The sequence below is a fragment of the Dipodomys ordii genome, unplaced genomic scaffold, assembly GCF_000151885.1.
Source record: "Dipodomys ordii isolate 6190 unplaced genomic scaffold, Dord_2.0 Scaffold31, whole genome shotgun sequence".
NCBI lineage: Eukaryota > Metazoa > Chordata > Mammalia > Rodentia > Heteromyidae > Dipodomys > Dipodomys ordii.
Genome location: NW_012267247.1, coordinates 4,668,270 through 4,688,431, shown reverse-complemented (window position 1 = coordinate 4,688,431; position 20,162 = coordinate 4,668,270). Strand labels below are relative to the sequence as shown.

At 51.1% G+C, this 20,162-nt stretch overlaps 1 protein-coding gene across 10 annotated transcripts in view; it reads left to right on the top strand.

Moving 5' to 3' along the window:
• Positions 1 to 20,162, top strand: part of Myo18a (myosin XVIIIA) — a 93,240-nt gene that overhangs the window by 45,596 nt on the left and 27,482 nt on the right. For 5 of the 10 annotated variants that reach the window (XM_013016475.1, XM_013016471.1, XM_013016480.1 and 2 more), the window contains 19 exons: positions 2,041 to 2,128; positions 2,315 to 2,421; positions 2,535 to 2,711; positions 3,013 to 3,226; positions 3,420 to 3,562; positions 4,157 to 4,257; positions 5,043 to 5,106; positions 5,293 to 5,437; positions 5,741 to 5,761; positions 6,968 to 6,979; positions 7,559 to 7,735; positions 7,990 to 8,080; positions 8,346 to 8,538; positions 9,588 to 9,674; positions 11,608 to 11,749; positions 11,891 to 12,050; positions 13,109 to 13,295; positions 13,577 to 13,820; positions 16,944 to 17,053. In XM_013016475.1, coding sequence (XP_012871929.1) covers positions 2,041 to 2,128; positions 2,315 to 2,421; positions 2,535 to 2,711; positions 3,013 to 3,226; positions 3,420 to 3,562; positions 4,157 to 4,257; positions 5,043 to 5,106; positions 5,293 to 5,437; positions 5,741 to 5,761; positions 6,968 to 6,979; positions 7,559 to 7,735; positions 7,990 to 8,080; positions 8,346 to 8,538; positions 9,588 to 9,674; positions 11,608 to 11,749; positions 11,891 to 12,050; positions 13,109 to 13,295; positions 13,577 to 13,820; positions 16,944 to 17,053 — 2,463 coding nt within the window. The remainder of the gene's footprint in view (positions 1 to 2,040; positions 2,129 to 2,314; positions 2,422 to 2,534; positions 2,712 to 3,012; positions 3,227 to 3,419; positions 3,563 to 4,156; positions 4,258 to 5,042; positions 5,107 to 5,292; positions 5,438 to 5,740; positions 5,762 to 6,967; positions 6,980 to 7,558; positions 7,736 to 7,989; positions 8,081 to 8,345; positions 8,539 to 9,587; positions 9,675 to 11,607; positions 11,750 to 11,890; positions 12,051 to 13,108; positions 13,296 to 13,576; positions 13,821 to 16,943; positions 17,054 to 20,162) is intronic. The other 5 variants (XM_013016473.1, XM_013016476.1, XM_013016479.1 and 2 more) reach the window with 2 other exon arrangements.

Below are 20,162 nucleotides of genomic sequence, written 5' to 3'. Positions count from 1 at the left end.
CCTTCCTTCCTTCCTTCCTTCCTTCCTTCCTTCCTTCCTTCCTTCCTTCCTTCCTTCCTCTCGTTTCCTCTCTTTTTCTTTTTTCTCTCTCCTCTTTCTTTCTTTTTCTTTTCCTTCCTTTCTCTCTTTTTTCTTTCTCTTCCTCTCTCCCTCCCTCCCCTCTCTCTTTTCTCTCTCTTCTTTCTTTCCCTCTCTTCTCTCCCTCTTTTTCTTTCTTTTCCTTTCCTTTCTGCCAGTACTAGAGCTTGAACTCAGGCCTAAGTACCATCCTGAGCTTTTAATTTTTGTTCAAAACTAGCACTCTACCACTTGAGCCATTTCTAGCTTTTTCGTAATTCACTGGAGATGAGTCTCATGAGCTTTCCTGCTCAGTCTTGCTTTGAAGTGTGGTCCTCAGATCTCAACTTCCTGAGATTATAAGTATGAACCATCAGCATAGGGCATATTCATTTTTTTGAGATAAGGTCTTACTACATAGCTCAGTCTAGTCTCACACTTGCCTCTTGCCTCAGCCTCTTGAGTGCTAAGATTATAGGTGAGCACCACCATGCCTAGCCTCACTTTCATTTCTTAAAAAAAAAAGACACAAAACTTGTCCTTTTAAATATCCTCACTTTAACAAATCAAACATTGTTGGTCCTGGTGTGATCATCCTATTTGAAGGACAGTTTTCCTAGGATTTCAGAGGTCTGGGCACACTGGTGTGGCCCAGACTTCTCACTGCATGGTTGGAGAAACAGTTGTCTATGGCACAGGATTTATCCAGAGCCAGAATCCAACCTTGGAGTAGGACCCAGATCTCCTTTTCATTCAAATCCAAATAATATGACATACAATACTTATTCATGTCCTACAGAACATACAGTACTTCTGATTGTGTTTCTCGTTCTTTCCTGATCTCTCACACCGGAGTCAGTGTCACAGAGCAGTGCCTAGATGTTGTCCTTGGCTCTCATGATAAAGGGACCCTAGGGTGAGGGACTCAGAGGTTCCCAGCCGGGGACCCTCAGAGAAAGTGTAGAGGGCATTGCTATCCTGTGCTTCTGAAGTGGCCAGCTTGCCCCCCAGGAACCACGAAGTAGACTTGCTGCCATTTTGCCCAAATCTGACAAGGGAGCGCATAGGCCAAGGTAGTGGAGGCCCCTCTATCCTTCTTACAGGATACTAGATCTTGTAGCCCCATAGCTTAACAGTGCCCATAAATGCTTGCTTCTGATTGATGGCCACCTGGGGCTCCGGGGGGCTCCCACCCCCTTGACATCCATTCCTGGGCCCTTCTGTGTAACATGTAAGTTCTTCCCTCTGGCTTTTCCCCTCCCTCATATCTTCCCCAACATTGTCCCCCATGATGTCTTGTGCCCTTAAACTTGCAGCATAGCATATCCACTAGGTCCATGCAACAACCATCTTTAAGCCTGGGTCTTGCTGACCATGGCACGGAGGAGGAGCAGGGAAGATGGCACGTAGAGTTAGGTACTGTCCCTTTGCCCACATAGAGCATCTTCAGAGGCCCAACCTCAGGACCCACCTAGCATTCCAAACTACAAAGTCCTAGTATTATACTTCTCTGCTCCCGTCTAAAAGAGCTTGGTGGAGGAGAGCTATCATTTGGCATGAAAGGACTGGTGCCTGTGGCCCAGGGATCAGGGTTTGGGCTAAGGACACTGGCTCCACAGGCGTGGCAGGGAAGAAGGGTAGAGGGCAGCTGGAGTTAGGTTCCTGGTGATTTTCTTTCCTGGAGATTGATGTCTCTCTTAGGCACAAGCTGCCTGTGTCCCTGTCCTTCCAGACCCTCGATGCTGGTATGGTACCTAGTCTTGTCTCTGTCCTCTGGGATCCTTAGCTCTACCACTGCCTCCTAGCTTCTCCATCTTCCTTCCCTGATACCTATGATGTCCCTGTGTGTGTCAACCTCTTAACTGTTTCCTTTACCCAGTGTTAGATCTTGGATTCCCCTTCCTTTCCCTCTTTGCTCTGCTTTCCTTGTCTCTGCCTTCTAGAGCCTGCTCTGACTATAAATTCTTCCCCTCCCTCTGATAGGCCAAGACAGAAGAGCAGATCGCAGCTGAAGAGGCCTGGTATGAGACCGAGAAGGTGTGGCTGGTTCATAAAGATGGCTTCTCCCTGGGTGAGTCTCAGGGGGTCAGGGACAGATGTAGGGACCATGGATACTCAGAAGCTGCCTCTGTGTCTGTTGAGGGCCGGAGTAAGCGAAGAGAGGCTTGTGATCTGGTGGGGAGGATGGCAGGACAAAGGGCCCAAGTAGTTGCAGAGGCTTCCCAAGACAATGACCAACTGTGTCCGCGCTCCACAGCCAGTCAGCTCAAATCAGAGGAGCTCAGCTTACCTGAGGGGAAGGTGCGTGTGAAGCTAGACCATGACGGAGCCATCCTGGATGTGGATGAGGATGACATAGAGAAGGTGAGCAGGAAGCTGCTGGAGGGCATGGGAGGATGGGGGCAGAGCAGGTTTGTCCTCTGCAGTGGACACAGGTTCTGCTTCTTCCCTATCCACCTGTCTGTCCTTCTGTCCAGGCGAATGCTCCTTCCTGCGACCGTCTAGAAGACCTGACCTCGCTGGTGTACCTCAATGAGTCCAGCGTCCTGCACACACTGCGGCAGCGCTATGGCGCTAGCCTGCTGCACACCTATGCCGGCCCCAGCCTGCTCGTCCTCAGCCCCCGAGGGGCCCCTGCCGTGTACTCGGAGAAGGTGTGGTCTCTAGGCTACTCTGCTGACTTCTGGACCCACCTATCTGCTACTCACTGGACCTTCCCTGCTTCTCTTCTCTGGGACTCCCCACCCTCGCAGTTGACCTTGGGAAGAGGAGCAGGAGTAGGGTAGAAGGACTTCTTGCAACCTTTAATGGAGTCCAGCACTTGGCTAGTATTTGCATTTCCTCAGAATTCCTTTTACCCCCAGTATGAAAGTCCAGAAAAATGTGAACCCTGCAGGTGAGATCCAGATGCCACCAGCTAAGCCCCTCCCCTTTCCTGTCTGTCTTCTGCTCAAGGTGATGCACATGTTCAAGGGGTGTCGGCGGGAGGACATGGCACCCCACATCTATGCTGTGGCCCAGACTGCATACAGGGCGATGCTGATGAGCCGACAGGACCAGTCTATTGTCCTCTTGGGCAGTAGTGGCAGTGGCAAGACCACCAGCTGCCAGCATCTGGTGCAATACCTGGCCACTATCGCTGGCACCAGTGGGAACAAAGTGTTTTCTGGTAAGGCAAAGGCAACAGGGAAAACTGAGAATGGGATGGGGAGGGACGAGAGGACTCTCTGAGGTGCCAGTTCTTTTTCTCCCCTTGAAGCCTCTCTGTCCATGGGCAGTTGTGGTTTCAGTGACCCTTCATGCCTGTGGATTGCACAGCTATCTCTGGCTTTCCTAATGTCCTTTGGGCCTGTGTTCTGCAGTGGAGAAGTGGCAAGCTCTCTACACCCTCCTGGAAGCCTTTGGAAACAGCCCTACCATCATGAATGGCAATGCCACCCGCTTCTCTCAGATTCTCTCCCTGGACTTTGATCAGGCTGGCCAGGTGGCCTCAGCCTCCATTCAGGTGAGGGGGGGGGTACTGCCTAGGCCTAGGTAGTAGAGTTGGGCCCATGGTTTTTATACCCAAGAAATCAGTCACTCTCTGGGGTCTCCTGGGACTCCACTCTAATTAAATGGACTCAGGTACAGATGGTCCTGGATGATGCTGTGTCACCATCCTGCCCTCCAGGCCTTCTGCCTAGCTCCCTTTTTCTTCCTGAACCTGGGGCTGTTTGATCACCCCAACCCCCTACTGCTGGAGTTCAATCTGTGCCCACTTTCTGGGATCCATGCTCAGGGCTTTCTCTCATGCTGTTATGAGCAGAGATCAGGCCAATCTCCCACCACGCCAAATAAAATTCCTCACCACAGTTTTCCTTCACTCCAGGAAGGCTGGTATCTGGGTGCTGGGCAAAGTGGCAGGACCCCATTCAGGAGCTGGGCCTGTCTTTCCTCTGGCTCTGGTTTCTGCCCTGTTTAACCCTGGGGTGACTTGGCCACCAACTGAGCACCTTGAGAATAAAATGTAGGCTTGGAGGATCAGGCTTGGCTCCTCCTTTATGGAGTGGGAAGAGCTTGACCCACAGTACTGACCTTCCTTACTTCATCTGTGCTACAGACGATGCTTCTGGAGAAGCTGCGTGTGGCCAGACGCCCAGCCAGTGAGGCCACGTTCAATGTCTTCTATTACCTGCTGGCCTGTGTGGATGGCACCCTCAGGTGAGGCTAGACAGAGGGTGCAGTGAGGGGGTTCTGACCTGCAGTCCATTGGCTGGGCTCCTGACCTAATTGCTGTCTGTGCTATATGCATTGCCTGCTACGTGCCAGGCTCTGAGCTGGACCCTGGGAATGGCAAAATGATTGAGATTCAGACCTTGTCTTACAGGAACTTTTTGATCATGGGTCTGGGGCCTTGCTGTATGGGAAGGAACTGATCCTTTAGTATTTCCAGGGCCTTCCCAGGAATCTTTGTTACCCAGGAAGCTAGGTCTGGGAAAGAAAGCCCACCTAGAGTGCACATGGTGGGTGACTCCTGCAGTCATACAGCTAGTATGGACTGAGCTGGAGCCAAGAGCCAAGCCTTCTCCAGTGCCCTACAGTTGGCCTTTCTGGCCCTGTCAGCTGCCTTGCCATGCTCTTCCATTTACAACTTCCAACTTGCTATCTGTTCACTGGACAGTGATAAACGATAAGGCCAAATAGGCAGCCCAGGCATTATCTTCTTTAGCCCTTCTCATAGCACAGGCCTAGTCTGTACCCATTACAGGCAGGTTTCCTGTACCTTTCCAGGGGATCTGGCTGAACCCTTCCTCCACGGCCTCTCTGATGCTCTGCATCAGAGGCACCTTGGCCAATTAGGAAAGGTGGCAGAGTGGGCCTGATAATCATGATGATGGGCAGCCAGAACTTAGAATCTGGAAGAAGGTTTATCTGTCTTCACTTTGGGATAGAGATGGCCTTGGCCTGGGGACCAGGCCATGCTGATGTCTCATTTGTACCCCTAGGACAGAGCTCCACTTGAACCACTTGGCAGAGAACAATGTGTTTGGGATTGTGCCACTGGCCAAGGTGAGGGGCCTATGGGCCTGGGCACAGCCCTGGAACTTGGGGGTAGAAGTAGCTTCAATTCGCATGCAGTGCCCCAAAGGTGGTTTTACCTGTCCCTGCCCTCCCCAAGGGTCTAGCTATACAGGGACATGCTGGGAGAGAAGTCCCTCCCAGATCCAAAGCTAGCATATCCATCTACCTCCGTAGCCTGAGGAGAAGCAGAAGGCAGCTCAACAGTTCAGTAAGCTGCAGACAGCCATGAAGGTGCTGGCCATCTCCCCTGATGAGCAGAAGACCTGCTGGCTCATCCTGGCTGCCATCTACCACCTGGGGGCTGCAGGAGCCACCAAAGGTAACCTGTGGCCTACCTTGTCACCATGAGAACTTGCAGAGGCCCTGCCCACCTCTGATTTAGTCTTATCCCACATAGACTCAGCTGTTAGCAGACATTCAACTTTTGCTTGTATACCTTCTCAGCACCCCACCTCAGAATTGGAGAAGCATGACTGCCAATGAAGGCCAGAGGCCTGGCCTTAGCTGGCAGAACCAGGAACAATATGATGCATGGCAGCTGGGATGTGGGTTGAAGGGAAAGGAAGGTATTCCCTCGGAGCAGCCCCTGGAATAACTCTCATTCTTGTTCCCTTCCTGACAGAGGCCCCTGAGGAGGAAGCGGGTAACTGATCTTGGCCCTCCTTGGGATGTAGGACTGCTTGCCCTGTCCTGGTGTTTCCTTAGGCTTTCTGGGGACTCTTTTTCATTGCACAGAGGGACTGGTCTGGGCAGAAGCCCCAGGTTAAGGGTGGAAGGGGAGCCTGTTGGCTGTAGGGCTTTCCATGTCCCCAGAAAAGCTGCTTTTCTTAATTGGTCTTGCACTCAGATCCTTGAGCTTTTAGGATGTCCCCAAATGATGGCTCATTTGGGACAATATGGGCTTGCTTCCTTCTTGGGGCTTCCTGAGGCCAGCTTCCCCCTTCTTCCCTTTTATTAGTTGGTTTGGTAATCATTGCTTTTCCTTTTGCATGTCAGGGTGGAGGCCACTAGGGGGCACCTGGGACCGTGGTGTTGGATGGGCTGCGGCTTTGGTACTTGGGCTCTGGGGGCTTATGAATGGTTAAGGCTGTGTCTAGCTTGGGAGCTTGGGAGAGCTGTTCCTTCCTCTGAGGTTGCATTAGAAGGTGGCAGTGTGAGCACCTCTTCATCCCTGTCTCCTCCAGCTTAGGATAAAGGGGATGCTGGCTCTGAACAGCACCTCAGGCTTTGGCTCTGTCTTCCTCTGGAATATGAAGGGATCCAAGACTGCACAGCAGGTGGAGGGGTGGGGATGGGGTTAGCACTGATGGTGATGGGTGCATGGCAGAACCGTCATCTATGTATCTGACTCCTTGTGACTGCAAGTGGCACCCATACCAACAAGCAGCAGCTCTGGGTTAAAGTTCCTTCCAGTGCTTGTGTATGTGGGAGGGTGGACAGATGTGTGCCTGTGTTTTGTGTTTGTTTACCCTGAGGTGTACCTATACATCTATGACTGTAGGTGGAGCACTCTGGATATTGAGTAGTGTGGCTACCTCCTTAGAGAGTCCAATATTTTCCATGCTGTGTGTGTGTGTGTGTGTGTGTGTGTGTGTGTGTGTGTGTTAGAACATCTTTGCAGGTCTCTTTCTGTGTGTGTCAATGTATTGGCATCCACAAACATACTCTTTGAGCCTGTGAGTATGTGTCGGTGTCTCCAGAGCTGAATGTGTTATTTTCTTGTCTGCTCATCTTCATAAACCCCCACCCCCCACAGTCCCTTCCTGAGGGCCTGGCAGGCTCAGTTGATGACTGTTTGCTAACACACTGTTTTTCTTTGCATGCTGCATGCTGGTCCTTTGCCTTACAGAAGCTGCTGAAGGTAAAACCTTGTTTCTTGTTAGCTTTCCTTAATTGCTGTGATTAGACTCATGTTGGCTGAGGCGCATATGTCTGTGTGGGCTGTTCCTTTTCCCCTGTGGCCCTGTTGCCTCCCCACTGTTGAGCTATGGAGGTGTCTGTGGTCTCCCCTGGGGCAAGAGAAGGGGGGGCGTCCTAATGCATCCAGGGAAGGGGCAGGCAAGGCTACTCTGTCATGGTGAGTCTTCCATAGGCACTTGTGGTTCTTGCTCTCATCCTGGGTGAGCCCACTTATCCTTTGACCTCGTCCAGCCCAAATTGGGCATCCTTGGACAGAAGGGAGTTTTGAGGCTGACTGGGTGCCCTCTGGTGGCAGTTTGTGGAGTTACTGCTTCTTTTATTCTTTACACCAAGGGACACGGGAAAGAAATCCTGTGTCAGGGACAGCTAAGCCCATGTGGTGTCGTCAGGGCTGGGCTTTGCCTCCAGAAGATATTTTCTCCCCAGTCCTGTGGGAGTGAGGGAGCCAAAGCCACACTTATCATCAGTCAGCCTAAGGAGAAAAACCCAAGATGCTAGATCCCTTTTTTCCATCCCACAGCTGGGCGTAAGCAGTTTGCTCGCCATGAGTGGGCCCAGAAAGCTGCATATCTGCTGGGCTGTAGCCTGGAGGAGCTGTCCTCAGCCATCTTTAAGCACCAGCTCAAGGGTGGCACCCTGCAACGCTCTACCTCCTTCCGTCAGGGCCCTGAGGAGAGCAGCCTGGGAGAAGGCACAGGTACATCTCCCCCCTCCACCCCCCCATCCCCTGAAGTCCCCTTGCAGGTGGGTGGGATTTGGAGGCCTCACCTGGAGTTGGTTGCCATCCTGGGAGATGGGAGAGACTGTCTATGTGAATAGATGCTCTCATGGGAGCATCAGTGGGTGGGCCCAGTCCCAGGACCCCATTCTGACTAAATGGGTAGGAACTGTTTCAAGGTAGGGGAGTGGTCCAGGGGATAGGAGCTAGAGCTGATCTTTTTTTTCCCACAGGGCCCAAACTAAGTGCTCTCGAGTGCCTAGAGGGCATGGCATCTGGCCTCTACAGTGAGCTTTTTACCCTTCTCATCTCCTTGGTGAATAGGTGAGTGTCAAGCAGAACCCAGATTCTCCCCACTTCCCGCTTTGGCAAAGGTAGGTTGATGTCTTTGTGCCTGTTGGCTAAGGCAGGGCTATCCTCCACCAACAGAGGTCTCACTGTCTCTGTGGACAGTAAGGTAAGATACTCTCGCCTCACTGGGGCACAACTTGGGCAGGGATGGTGATTTGCTGCATACCAAAGCCTGACCAATGGGACCCACTCTATGGTAGTGTTCTGGCCAGCTCTAACCCAGGCTTTCCCTATGAAGGGCTCTCAAGTCCAGCCAGCACTCGCTCTGCTCCATGATGATTGTGGACACTCCAGGCTTCCAGAACCCAGAGCAGGGAGGGTCAACCCGTGGAGCCTCCTTTGAGGAGCTATGCCATAACTACGCTCAAGACCGGCTGCAGAGGCTCTTCCATGAACGTACTTTCGTGCAGGAGTTGGAAAGATACAAGGAGGTAGCTTTCATCTGGACCCTGCCTGTGCCCCACCCCAGCCTCACTTTCAAGGCCTCCCTAGAGGGGCTTCTGTGGATGTGGGAAGGCTGATCCTTCCTAGCTCTCTACTCCCTCTTAGTTTCTGCCCTGCCCTACTTTTTAGAATGGTAATCCTGCTCTTTGGCCTTGGTTACATTCTTACTTTATCAAGAATTTGCTCTTGGCTGGGTACTATTGGCTCATGCCTATAATCCTTGCTACTCAGGAGGCTGAGATCTGAGGATCATGGCTTGAAGCCAGCCCTAACTGGAAAGTCCATGAGACTCTTATCTCTAATTAACCACCAGAAAACCAGAAGTAGAGCTGCGGCTCAAAGTAGTAGAGTGCTAGCTTTGAGCAAAAGAGCTCAGGGACAGTGCCCAAGCCCTGAGTTCAATCCCCAAGAACAACAGCAAAAAGAATTTGCTCTCCACAAACTTAAGTTATATTCAGGGTCCCTGGAAGTCCCTCTGTGCCTTCTGTCAACACCCTTCTATGCTCTGAATGCCCAAGGTTCAGTTGATGCTTTCATGTGTATCTGGACCCAGACTCCCTTCTCTAGGGTTCCTTCTTCTTGATTGTTGGTTAGTGGTTGATTATTTAGAGCCCCTCCCTAAAAATGTATCCCAGATGAAAAAGGATCTAAAATCCTTCCTCACCTGAAATGAACCAAGGAAAGTGTTTATCTTGGATAATAAAAGACTCAGGAGGAACATGCCAGTTTTCTTCCCCTGTTCCAAGGATTACGGTGTGAAATTGAGAGTATTCTGCACTTCCTAATCAACCAATGTGAATAACAAGAGGAGATGACTTTGGATTAGTATAAAAAGAGGTTATGAGAATTTTAGCTATCCATAAATAGTGTGATAACTTGAGCGGTGGTGAGCAAGGGCTCTTTGCTCCTTGAAGGGATCCCTTGCATGGGATAGGAGGTTAGATTTGCTGTCCCCAGAAGGCCCTGCATGACCTGTTCAAAGGGCTGTGCCTCATACGTATCCCCGTGCTCAATAATGCTCTACCTTCCTTCTTAGGAGAACATTGAGCTGGCATTTGACGACTTGGAGCCAGCCACAGACGACTCAGTGGCCGCCGTGGACCAGGCCTCCCACCAATCCCTGGTAGGAATGTTGGGGAGGTCTGGGCTGGCCTTGTTGGGTTCTTCTGTACCTTTGCCTCTGATAAAGTCTTGGCACTGCTAGGACTGTCACTATGAGTCAAAGGAGGGCCCACAGTCAGGCCTAGACAGCATGGAGCATAGTGCTATAGCACCCTGGCCCTCAGCACTCAGTCTGTCCAGGAAGGTGGCTTTATGACTGATGCAGTGTACCTGTATTCCAGACAGTCAAACAGGAGGATGTCCCACTTTTTTTAAGCCAGTTGAGGTTCAGGCTTGACTCTGTGGATGGCTGAACCATCAGTGTATCTTCTAGGAGCCCTGGTGTCTGCTTGGGAATGAGGATCTGGGCCCAGAGGACGTAGTCATTCATCCCCTCCCATTGTCCCTTACAAGAGGACTGAGGTAGCCTAGTGAGAAAGACAGCATCCTGCTGAAACAGGAAAGGAGTACCAGGCTTTAAAGTACCCTGGGAGAGGATGGGCATGGGCATGAGTCTTCACCCTTCTACCTTAGGGGAAGAATGCTCCATCATTCTTTGGACTAGCATCTTGCACACCCACCTTAGTGCCTGCTGAACATTTGGCATTTGGTGACTACTTCAATCCGAGGACTTGTACACAGTGCTTTAAAGCCAATGCTGCTTTTTGCTGCACTACTGTGCTTTGGACCTGCTTGGCTCTCCCTCTTCCCTGAAACAAGGCTCTGCTAGGCCAGCATGGGTCAAAGCATAAAGTGCTCAAGTTCTGCACCTCCCAAGGGAAGGTGGATTTCCTTTTCTTGATACCTGGTCTTCCAGGACAGCTTCCCTTGAGAGCCCTTGCCATTCCCAGGAGATGGGAGGCGTTCATCCATGTGTCTTATGAGCAGCACAGGGTGCGATGTGTGTTGGGCTGGGGCATGGCCATCCTATCCCTTTGGTCTCCACTATTTGATGGGCTTTGGCATTAGGCACCACTTAGTGGCTTCATTGTCCTTCCTGCCATTCACCTCCAGTTGCTAGAGTACTATAGATACTCTCACCCCCAGCCCCCCCCACCCAGTCCTCAGTCATTTTTGCTTCCTTCTGGTAATCATGCCGATACCTTGGGCAGCTGGGGGGAGGAGATGCAGGTGGCTGGGGTCAGAGAGCAGGACAATAGCACTTTTCTCATCTTCTTGTCCTCCAGTACCTAAAGGCCAAGGCATATAGTGAGTTCAGGCATTTTCTTCTTGCCCAAAGAAGACATGGAAATTGAATAGGGAAGACACATTCAGGCCAGATGTGACCACATCTTGGTCTTTATGGAGTATAAGGAAACAGAATTCTACCTCTCTTGAGAAGCCAAAGGGTCTACCAACATGAGGTCTGTGTTTTCCTAGGACAGTAGTTGGCTACAGCTCATCGGTGCTTGTTCCCTCTGTCTTGCCCCTACCTCTGCCATTGGCCACTACCTCCATGGGGTCATTTGTTTCACAGTTCTGGCCCTTGAGTTTGACCCCTGCAGGGTCCCACCTGTGGGAATCTGTGCACAGTCTGGGTTCTCCAAGTTATCCCTTCAGCCACGATTAATTTAGAGCTTTCTTCTGGCCAGCCACACACAGTGCTCAGGGCCTTGTGTCCTTTAACCTGGTTCATCTCAGGCAGTGAAGATAATATGGGGCTTCTTCCAAGTTCCTGGCACCTCTGAGGGAGGGAGGATGGGGGTAGAGTCTCTGGATTTGCTCAGTCTTTGTTGTCCTTGGACTTTATTCCCAAAAATTATTTGTTGTGGGCTCTCTGAACTCTCCGTAGGCCTCTTTCCCCGTCATTGTCCACCTCCTCCACAAGGTGTCAGCAGTAAGCAGCAGTGAGGCACTGTGGCGGGTGCACGTGTGTTGATGGTGTATAGTTGGGGCTAGGGGCTCCTTTCCCACAGCTCTACATGGCAAGGCAGGATTTCTAACCTTCTCCACAGGTCCGTTCACTGGCCCGTGCAGATGAGGCAAGGGGCCTGCTCTGGCTGCTGGAAGAGGAGGCACTGGTGCCGGGGGCCACTGAGGACACCCTCCTGGAGCGCCTTTTCTCTTATTACGGTCCTCAGGAAGGTGACAAAAAAGGTATTCCTCTCTTTCCTCAACAGAAGACCTATCTGTGTGGGCCCAAGAGGCACTGGCCGTGGTGGGGGGGGGGCTCATTGAATCCCTAATCTTTGTGCCCTGACCATCCAAAACTTGCTTTACCTCCCCACCTCCCCCTAGGCCAAAGTCCCCTTCTGCGCAGCAGCAAACCACATCATTTTCTCCTGGGCCACAGCCATGGCACCAACTGGGTGGAATACAATATGGCTGGCTGGCTGAGCTACACCAAGCAGAACCCCGCCACCCAGAATGCTTCTCGGCTCCTGCAGGATTCCCAAAAGTAAGGACATCACTCTCAGGTCTTGTCCCCACAATTGTTCTCTGCACTCCCTTCCCCTGGAGGTGTCCCACAGGTTCTTACCAGCAAAGCAGACAGCCTGCAGTCTCTGAGAGGTAATGGCCAGCTGGTCTTGAGGGTACTAGGATGGCCTCTGTGTGGGAGACCGACATGGTTGGAGGCAACTCGTTTTCAATTCGGATGGCAACCTTGTGCTTTGGAGAAGGCAGAAAGAGCCCTAGAAACCCCACAGTCAAGCCCTGCTCCCATAGCTCATGCCTGTAATCCTAGCTACTCAGGAGGGTGAGATCTGAGGATTGCAGTTCAAAGCCAACCAGGGCAGAAAAGCCTCTGAGACTCCTGTTTCTAGTTAACCAGCAAAAAACAAAGTGGAGCTGTGGCTCAAGTAGTAGAGTACCAGCCTTTAGTGGAAAAGCCAAGTAAGAGCCAAGTAAGAGCACAAGGCCCTGAGTTCAAGCTCCTGTAATGGTTTGCATGTACACACACACACACACACACACACACACACACACACATGCTCACACACACACACACACACACACACACACACACACACACACACACACCTGTAGTTATATCAGCCCTGTCACTCAATGATTTTATTGGGCATTTATTCTGTGACAGAGGCTGATAGATACTTAGCAAATAGAAGTGAAAACATTACAAATCTCTGTCCCACGGAGTTTGTGTTCTAGTGAGGTAGAGAGATCATGAACAACAAATGAAACAAGAAAATTATATAGTATGTTAGCACATGGCAAACTCTATGTTAGAAAGCCTTCTGCCCTTTACCAAAACCCCAAGGGGGAGGAATGGATTGCCATCTACCCATCCCTACCTGCGCCTTGGCTTCTGCCCACCTCTTCCTACAGCATGAAAACTCACACCAAGTTCTCTGTCCTGTGTGGGATACAATGCCCTAGCCCAGATGACCCAGGCCTCTGGCTATAACCAGTGGTTTGGTACCTAGGAACTCGAAGAGGGCCTGCCCTTTTCTGTCCCACCAATGTGACTCTTCTCTCCTGTCCTCGCTCTGACAGAAAGATCATCAGCAACCTGTTTCTGGGCCGGGCAGGCAGTGCCACTGTACTCTCGGGCTCTGTCGCAGGCCTGGAGGGTGGCTCACAGCTAGCCCTGCGCCGGGCCACCAGCATGAGGAAGACCTTCACCACAGGCATGGCAGCTGTCAAGAAGAAGTCCTTGTGCATCCAGATTAAGCTGCAGGTGGTGAGTGTCCAGCCAGGTTCTAGCTCCTGATACTTGGATACAACCCAAACCATTGAGTGCCTGCCTAGTGCTGACCACCTGCCTTAACTGTTACTAATGGAGTTGCCTGGGAGTGCCCAGCCCAGCCTCAGGAGGGCAGAGTTGACCAGACTCAGCATGTTCCGGCCCATGGTAGGCCACCTGCTATCCCATGAAGAGTAGCACTGCTGTCTCCAGTCCTTACTGGCCTGGCCTCAGGCCATCAGAGCTCACTGGGCGGGTGCTCCCTTCCCCTTTGGCAGGATGCCCTCATTGACACCATCAAGAGGTCCAAGATGCACTTTGTACACTGCTTCCTGCCTGTGGCTGAGGGCTGGGCCGGGGAACCTCGATCTGCCTCCTCACGCCGTGTAAGCAGCAGCAGCGAGCTAGACCTGCCCCCAGGAGACCCCTGCGAGGCTGGGCTCTTGCAGCTGGATGTGCCCCTACTCCGTGCCCAGCTCCGGGGCTCCCGAGTGCTTGATGCAATGCGCATGTACCGCCAAGGTGAGATACCTCAAACCCTGACACCTCTTTCCCAAAGATGGCCCCACCCAGCCTCCCATATGGAGCCCAGAGAGCTGGAAGGTGCTGTGTCCTTCTTGTCTTAGGATTGGCTCTATGTCTCCTTCCCCATGCTCTTCTCTGCCGTAGTGCTTCATATAGGATCTTTCTTCTCACCTCTCCCAGCGCAACCTACCTTCCTTCCCTTCTCGCCCCCCCCCCCACCCCTTTCTTTGTCATGGGGCTTGAACTCAGGGTCTGGGCACTGTCCTTGAGCTTTTTTGCTCAAGGCTAATACTGTACCACGTTGAGCCACAGTGCCACTTCTCACTTTCTGGTGGCTAATTGGAGATAAGAGTCTCGTGGACTTTCCTGCCTAGACTGGCTTTGAACCGCACTCTTCAGATCTCAGCTTCCTCAGTAGCTAGGATTATAAGTGTGAGCCACAGGTGCCCAACTCCATTCCTTTCTTTATTTCTCTCCATCCTGTGACCTCTCTCTTCCTCTCCTTTCCTCATTCAAGTTCTCTTCGTCCCCTTCCCTCTCCTCCCTACATGCTATCATTTGTTCCTACATCTCCCCCTAGTCCCTCCTCCCCAGTGTGCACAGATCTACTGCCCATGGCAGCAGACTCCGTGCCCTTTCAGTTCTATCTGCCCAGGGGGACACCAGGTGCTAAATCTCTCTGAAGTATTTAAGATTCCCAGGAAAGGTCACACAGACATTTTTATAGACCCAGCTAGAAGAAGTGATCAGAGATTACAGTGCTGGTACTTACCATTCTCAGAGCCTTTACAGCTCCTTAGGCACTGTTCTCAACTCTTCTACCCACCTCATGAGGTAGAAACTATTATCTTCAAGTTAAGGAGACTGAGACACAGAGAGGCTATGTTGTATGCCCTAAGTCACACAGCTCATAAGTAGCAGAGCTGGTTTCTGTCCAGGTAATCTGGCTCTAGAGGGCTTTTATTTGCCCAAGAAGTTAGGAGTTGCCAGGTTTCTGCTTTTTTCCCCCCTTAGCTTGAAGAGCAGGTGGGGTCTCACCCACCCACAGCCAGGTCCCCTTGAGAAATCCCCATGGGCAATGTCACTTTTCCTCAGCAGCTAAAGCCAGGAAGCAGGCTCCCTGCCCTGCTCTAAATAAATCATCGATCTGTCCCCACGTCTTGATATGGAGTTGGTGTTTATTATTTCAAAACCAGATTGTTACCGCTCTGAACCAAAATCAATGTGCTTTACTCAAACAAGCAGATCGATGAGGCCAGCAGCAGCAGGCCCGGTCTCCCCCACCCCCAGCCACCATCGATAGCGCTGATGATTAATTAAGATGCCAGGCGTCCAGACCTGCTATCCCGGCCCATCAATTTAATTGCAATTCAGATACAATCAATAGCTCACTTTGTCTTGGCCCCTCAGCGGCCCCCGCCTCCTGTTTCAATTATCAGGCACATGCATCAGCCTCATCTCCCAGTTGGAGGGTTTCCCAGAGCTGGCTAGCCTGTGTGGCAGTGCGATCCCTGGGCTGGCTGTCAGCAGCCCAGGTGTGAAGTCCAGCCCTGCCTCAGCTGCAGCCTGTGAGACCTCAGGCAAGGCTGCCCATCCCTTTCTAGGCCAGCTGAGGTGGACCTGGTCTAGACCCCTTTCTAGTTTGAAATGCTATGACTCTATAGGAATGGACCTCTTGACCCTCCAACATGGACTCAGGGTGACTTGGGGTCACCTCCTGCTGGCCACTGCTTCAACCTTGCTCCAAGCAAGAAGCCATCTCACTCTTCCCTTGACCCCAAACTCAGAAATTCTTTAAGGAAAGAGAATCTACCAAGGATTTATTTTATTGTTTGGTCATTTGGTGTAAAACTCAAGGTCAGAGTAGAGCAGGCAGCCTTTTCTGAAATTCTGCTTCAAGGGACAGTGGACAGGAAAGGATTTCAGGGACCGCCCATCAAGTGAGTCTAGCTGCACTTTCTGCATATCTTCTCATTTAGTCTCCATGACTACCATGTGGAATAAGTGTTTGGGCCCCCCATTTAAAGGTGAAAATAGGACTGGGCTTGTGACTCAGTGGAGAGTGTCTTTTTAGCAGGTGTGAGGCCTTGGTTTGATCCCCAGCACCAATAACTAACTAGTTAAGTAAGGTGAAGAAAGTGAAGCTTATGGCTAAATATGGTAGTTTATGCTGGTAATCCCAGTACTTGGGATGCACAGGTGAGAAGTCTGAGGCCAGCTTGGGTAAAAGCACATAACCTTATTTAAAAACAAATTCAAGGGAAAAGCAATGAAGGCATGTCTCCAGTGGTAGAGAACTTGACTAGCCCTGAGTTCAAACCCCAATGCCACATAGAAGAAAAAACAAAACAAAAACCTTAAGACTCAGGATGATTGTCCAAGGCCACATGATTATAAGAGGCAGGGCCTGGATTCCAAGGCCAGACCTTACCCTCTTTTTCAGCTATGATTGAAGACCCATTGTTTTTCTTATTAGATCTTCCAGACTTTGATCTCTGCAGTATCACAGAGTCATAGACTTGAATGCTAGAAAGCATCCCAGTGGTCCCCCTGACACCCTAACTTTCTTTCCCGGTGGTAAGCCACCCACCCTTTCACTTGCACACCCTGTTGAGTGGTTGCTCACTTTTCTTTTTTTTTTTTTTTTTTTGGTCGGTCGTGGGGCTTGAACTCTGGGCTTGGGCGCTGTCCCTCAGCTCTTCAGCTCAAGGCGAGCGCTCTACCACTTGAGCTACAGCGCCACTTCCGGTTTTCTGGTGGTTTTATTGGAGATAGGAGTCTCACAGTCTCTCCTGCCCGGGCTGGCTTTGAACCGTGATCCTCAGATCTCAGCCTCCTGAGTAGCTAGGATTACAGGCGTGAGCCACCAGCACCGGCGCTCACTTTTCTTTAAAGGAACCTGCTCCCCTTTTAACCTTTCTGCCCTGCTGTGGAACAGCTGATGGTCCTGAGGATGTCTTTACCTTCCTCTGTCCTTTCTGGGCTTGCCCCAAGCACAAGCTACCTACCCCTGCAGTTCCTGACATTTGTAACTCCCCACCTGGGCACCACTGGCTTTGGAGGCCTGCTGGGAGCAGGTGAAGAGTTGATGGACCCAGCTCTGGGCTGTTCTCTCTCTAGGTTACCCTGACCACATGGTGTTTTCCGAGTTCCGCCGTCGCTTTGATGTCCTGGCCCCACACCTGACCAAGAAACATGGGCGCAACTACATCGTGGTGGATGAAAAGCGGGTAGGTCTGGGTGTCCAAGCTCCCTGTAACCTGTTTACCCTTTCTGAGAACCCCATAAAAAAACTGCCTTTCCTCCCCTAGAGACAGGCTGGGGCCAGGCACTGTTGGATCACACCTGCAATCCTCACTACTCAGGAGGCTGAGATCTGAGGAGCACAGTTTGAAGCCAGCCTGGGCAGGAAAGTCTGTGAGACTATTTTCTCCAATTAACCAGCAAAAACCTGGAAGTAGAGGTGTGGCTCAAGTGAGAGAACACCAGCCTTGAGTGAAAAAGCCACGCTCTTGCTTGGCTGGAGAGAGAGTAGGTTGGCCCTTGCTGAGGGCTCTGCTGAGAGCCAAGCAGGGCTGGGACAGGGCTATCACACTATGACACCAGAGTGAAGGCAGGACTATAGGAACTGAAGAGGAGCCGTACCATCTTTGCAAGCTGGAACTGAGGATGTCTGCTCAGGGTGAGCTAGACATTATCTAAGGGTAAGCAGGGCCAGGCCCTCCAGAGTGGTTGATGAAGGCTAGTAGTTTTGGATGCCTCACTGATGGCATCTGGGCCCCTCAGCTTTGGCCCCTGTGACAGAATGTGGTTCCTATAAGAGGAACCCAGGTGTGAGGCCAGAATCTCTAGGAGAAAGGTTGATATGATAACCCTTTCTTAGTGCCAGGGGTGGGGATAATGAGGTTGCTGGGCCTCTCACAAGCCTAGAATGGTGAATTCACTGTAGAGTCAGTGTCTCTGTTATTCTAGGCTGCCTCCTTGAGCCCCAGAGGCAGCTCCTCCAGTAGCCAAAGGGCTCCATGGACAAAGAAGCCTTCCTTCTCTGGTGCTGGCATAAGGCATCCACTAGACTCTCCAGAGAGAACTCGGTAGTGGCGAGGGTGGGGGGGCAGGAAACCCCACACTGTTGCTCAGCCTTTCCCCAAGGGCCTTCTCCCATTGCCTAAATCACAGACCCACCATTATGGAGGCCTGAAAGAGCTCTTCATTCTCATGCCTGCTATGCTCTGGGAAACCTGGTTGTGGATATAAATGGCCCACCTCAGGCCTCATCTCATCCTCTTCTTGCTGCCCCTTGACCTCCATTCCAGCCTCCCACTTAGGGCTACACAAGTGCTGCCCTTGTCATCCCTGGAAATGTTCTGCCTCCAGAATCTTTAAATAGTCGCATGGCTTTCTCTGACCATGGCATCCATCTTGTATCCTCTCAGGATACTTAATCTTTGGAGACACCATGAAGACCTCTCTTTTCCTGACCTCACTTTATTCAATACCTTTCTGACTTCACTTCCTTTTCCACTCAGCCTTGACACTGTCATTCAACCCACCAGTCACTCGGTCTCCTTCACCCTCAGCTTTCCTGAGCCTCCCGTAGCTCCTGCCTTACCAAACCACTACTCTGAAGGGGCTCCCAAAAACTATGGGAGAAAAATTATACAACTCTGTGGACTTGAATTTCTACAGGTTCAAGGTTCCTAGGCTTAGAGTAGCCCCTGAGATGCCCCGCAAGCAAGCATGTCCTGTGTTCATCAGCCCCAGAACCCAATTTCCTTCTCCACAAATCCCCGCACTGAACCTTCCCAGGTTATCTCCCAGCAAATGACCTTTCCCCTAAACTCTAATAAAATCAAGGATCCACTTCACAAGAATGCCATTATTGAATTTCTCTTCTTTTGCCTCCTTTTTCCCCCACCCGTCCTATTTCAGCAGGAGCGGTGTCCCTCTGATGCCATTCCTTCCTCTGTGCCTTGGAATCCATCCCTGCTGGCTCCCCAGAGACTGTTCCAGCCATGATAACTCATCCTTTCTTGTTATTTAGCTTTTCTTGGTTCCCTTCTTTCCATGGAGAAATGTTTCACAGATTTGTAGTCAGGAAGGAGTCTTCCATGCAGCCTCCTCCTTCCATGCAGCCAGTCTCCTGCCCTGGACCACCATCAGTGCTTCTCTCCTGAGTGTCACTTCAGCTACTGCTCATACTTCACTCTCAGCTGCCTCATTCCCAGCCTGCCATGGTGGGACTGGGCTCCCCATTCCCTCTATGTTGCCAGAGCCAATAGGCACTTGTCTGTTCTTCTGTTCCTTGAATTCTAGACAACATGTGACTTTGCTGATGGCTTCCTTATTTCTGAAACAGTCTCTGCTGTTCTTCTTTGCTATTACTCCTGATTTCTCTTGTTTCTGCTCTCTCTGAACACCTTTGCTTCTCCTCAGCCCCTCAGTATAGGTCTCTCTCTTCAACACTTTCCCCTTGCCTGTTTTCTATTCTACTCCCTCTTCTTGGATCTCACTCCCACTCATCACTTCAATTACCGCATATATATCGATGACTCTCAGATCAATACCTGAGCCTAGGCCTCTCCTGAGCTCCAGGCACTGCCTTCCAGACTTGTCCATCTGTGTTCCTCTGCACACCCAGCATGGTCAAACCAACCCCATTTTCCCAAATGTGCTGTTTCACTTGTTTTCCTTGCTTTGAGGAGTGACCTCTACAAAGTGTGCTTAGGTTCCTGGTGGATAGAACCCTGCAGGGGTCCACATTGGTTTCTCCTCCTTCCTCCCCCTTCCTGTAGCACCTCCCTTGCCCACTTCTCTCCAATCACTGTGGAGCACTTGAGGTCCCCTCCAGGCACTCAGCTCTCCTGGACTCTAGGGCGTTTGCTCCTATTGATCACATTGCCTGAAATGCCATCTCTCCTCTTTTGTCTAGCTGGTTCTTGTGTCTAAATTCTGAGCTTACACAGCTCCAGGATGCCATCCATGCCCTGATTTTAGTTTTTTCTTTTTGTTGTTTTCTTTTTTGTTTTTCTGGTACTAGGGCTTGAATGGAGGGCCTGAGTGCTGTCTCTTAGCTTTGTTACTTAAGGCTGGTGCTCTTCAACTTGAGCCACAGTTCCACTTCCTTGTACGTGCTCTGTCTAACTTAGATGCCTCCCACTCTGAGATCTTCACAAGTTCACTCTTATTGCTCCCCAGCAAGACAGTTTATTCCTCTTATAGTTGATTCCTGGAGACAAAAAGAGGGGAAGACACAAGAAGAGGTTATAGCATCTACTTAAAGATAATTTTAAAAGGGCTGGGAAGGTGGCTCAGTGGTAGAGTACTTGCCTTGCATGCATG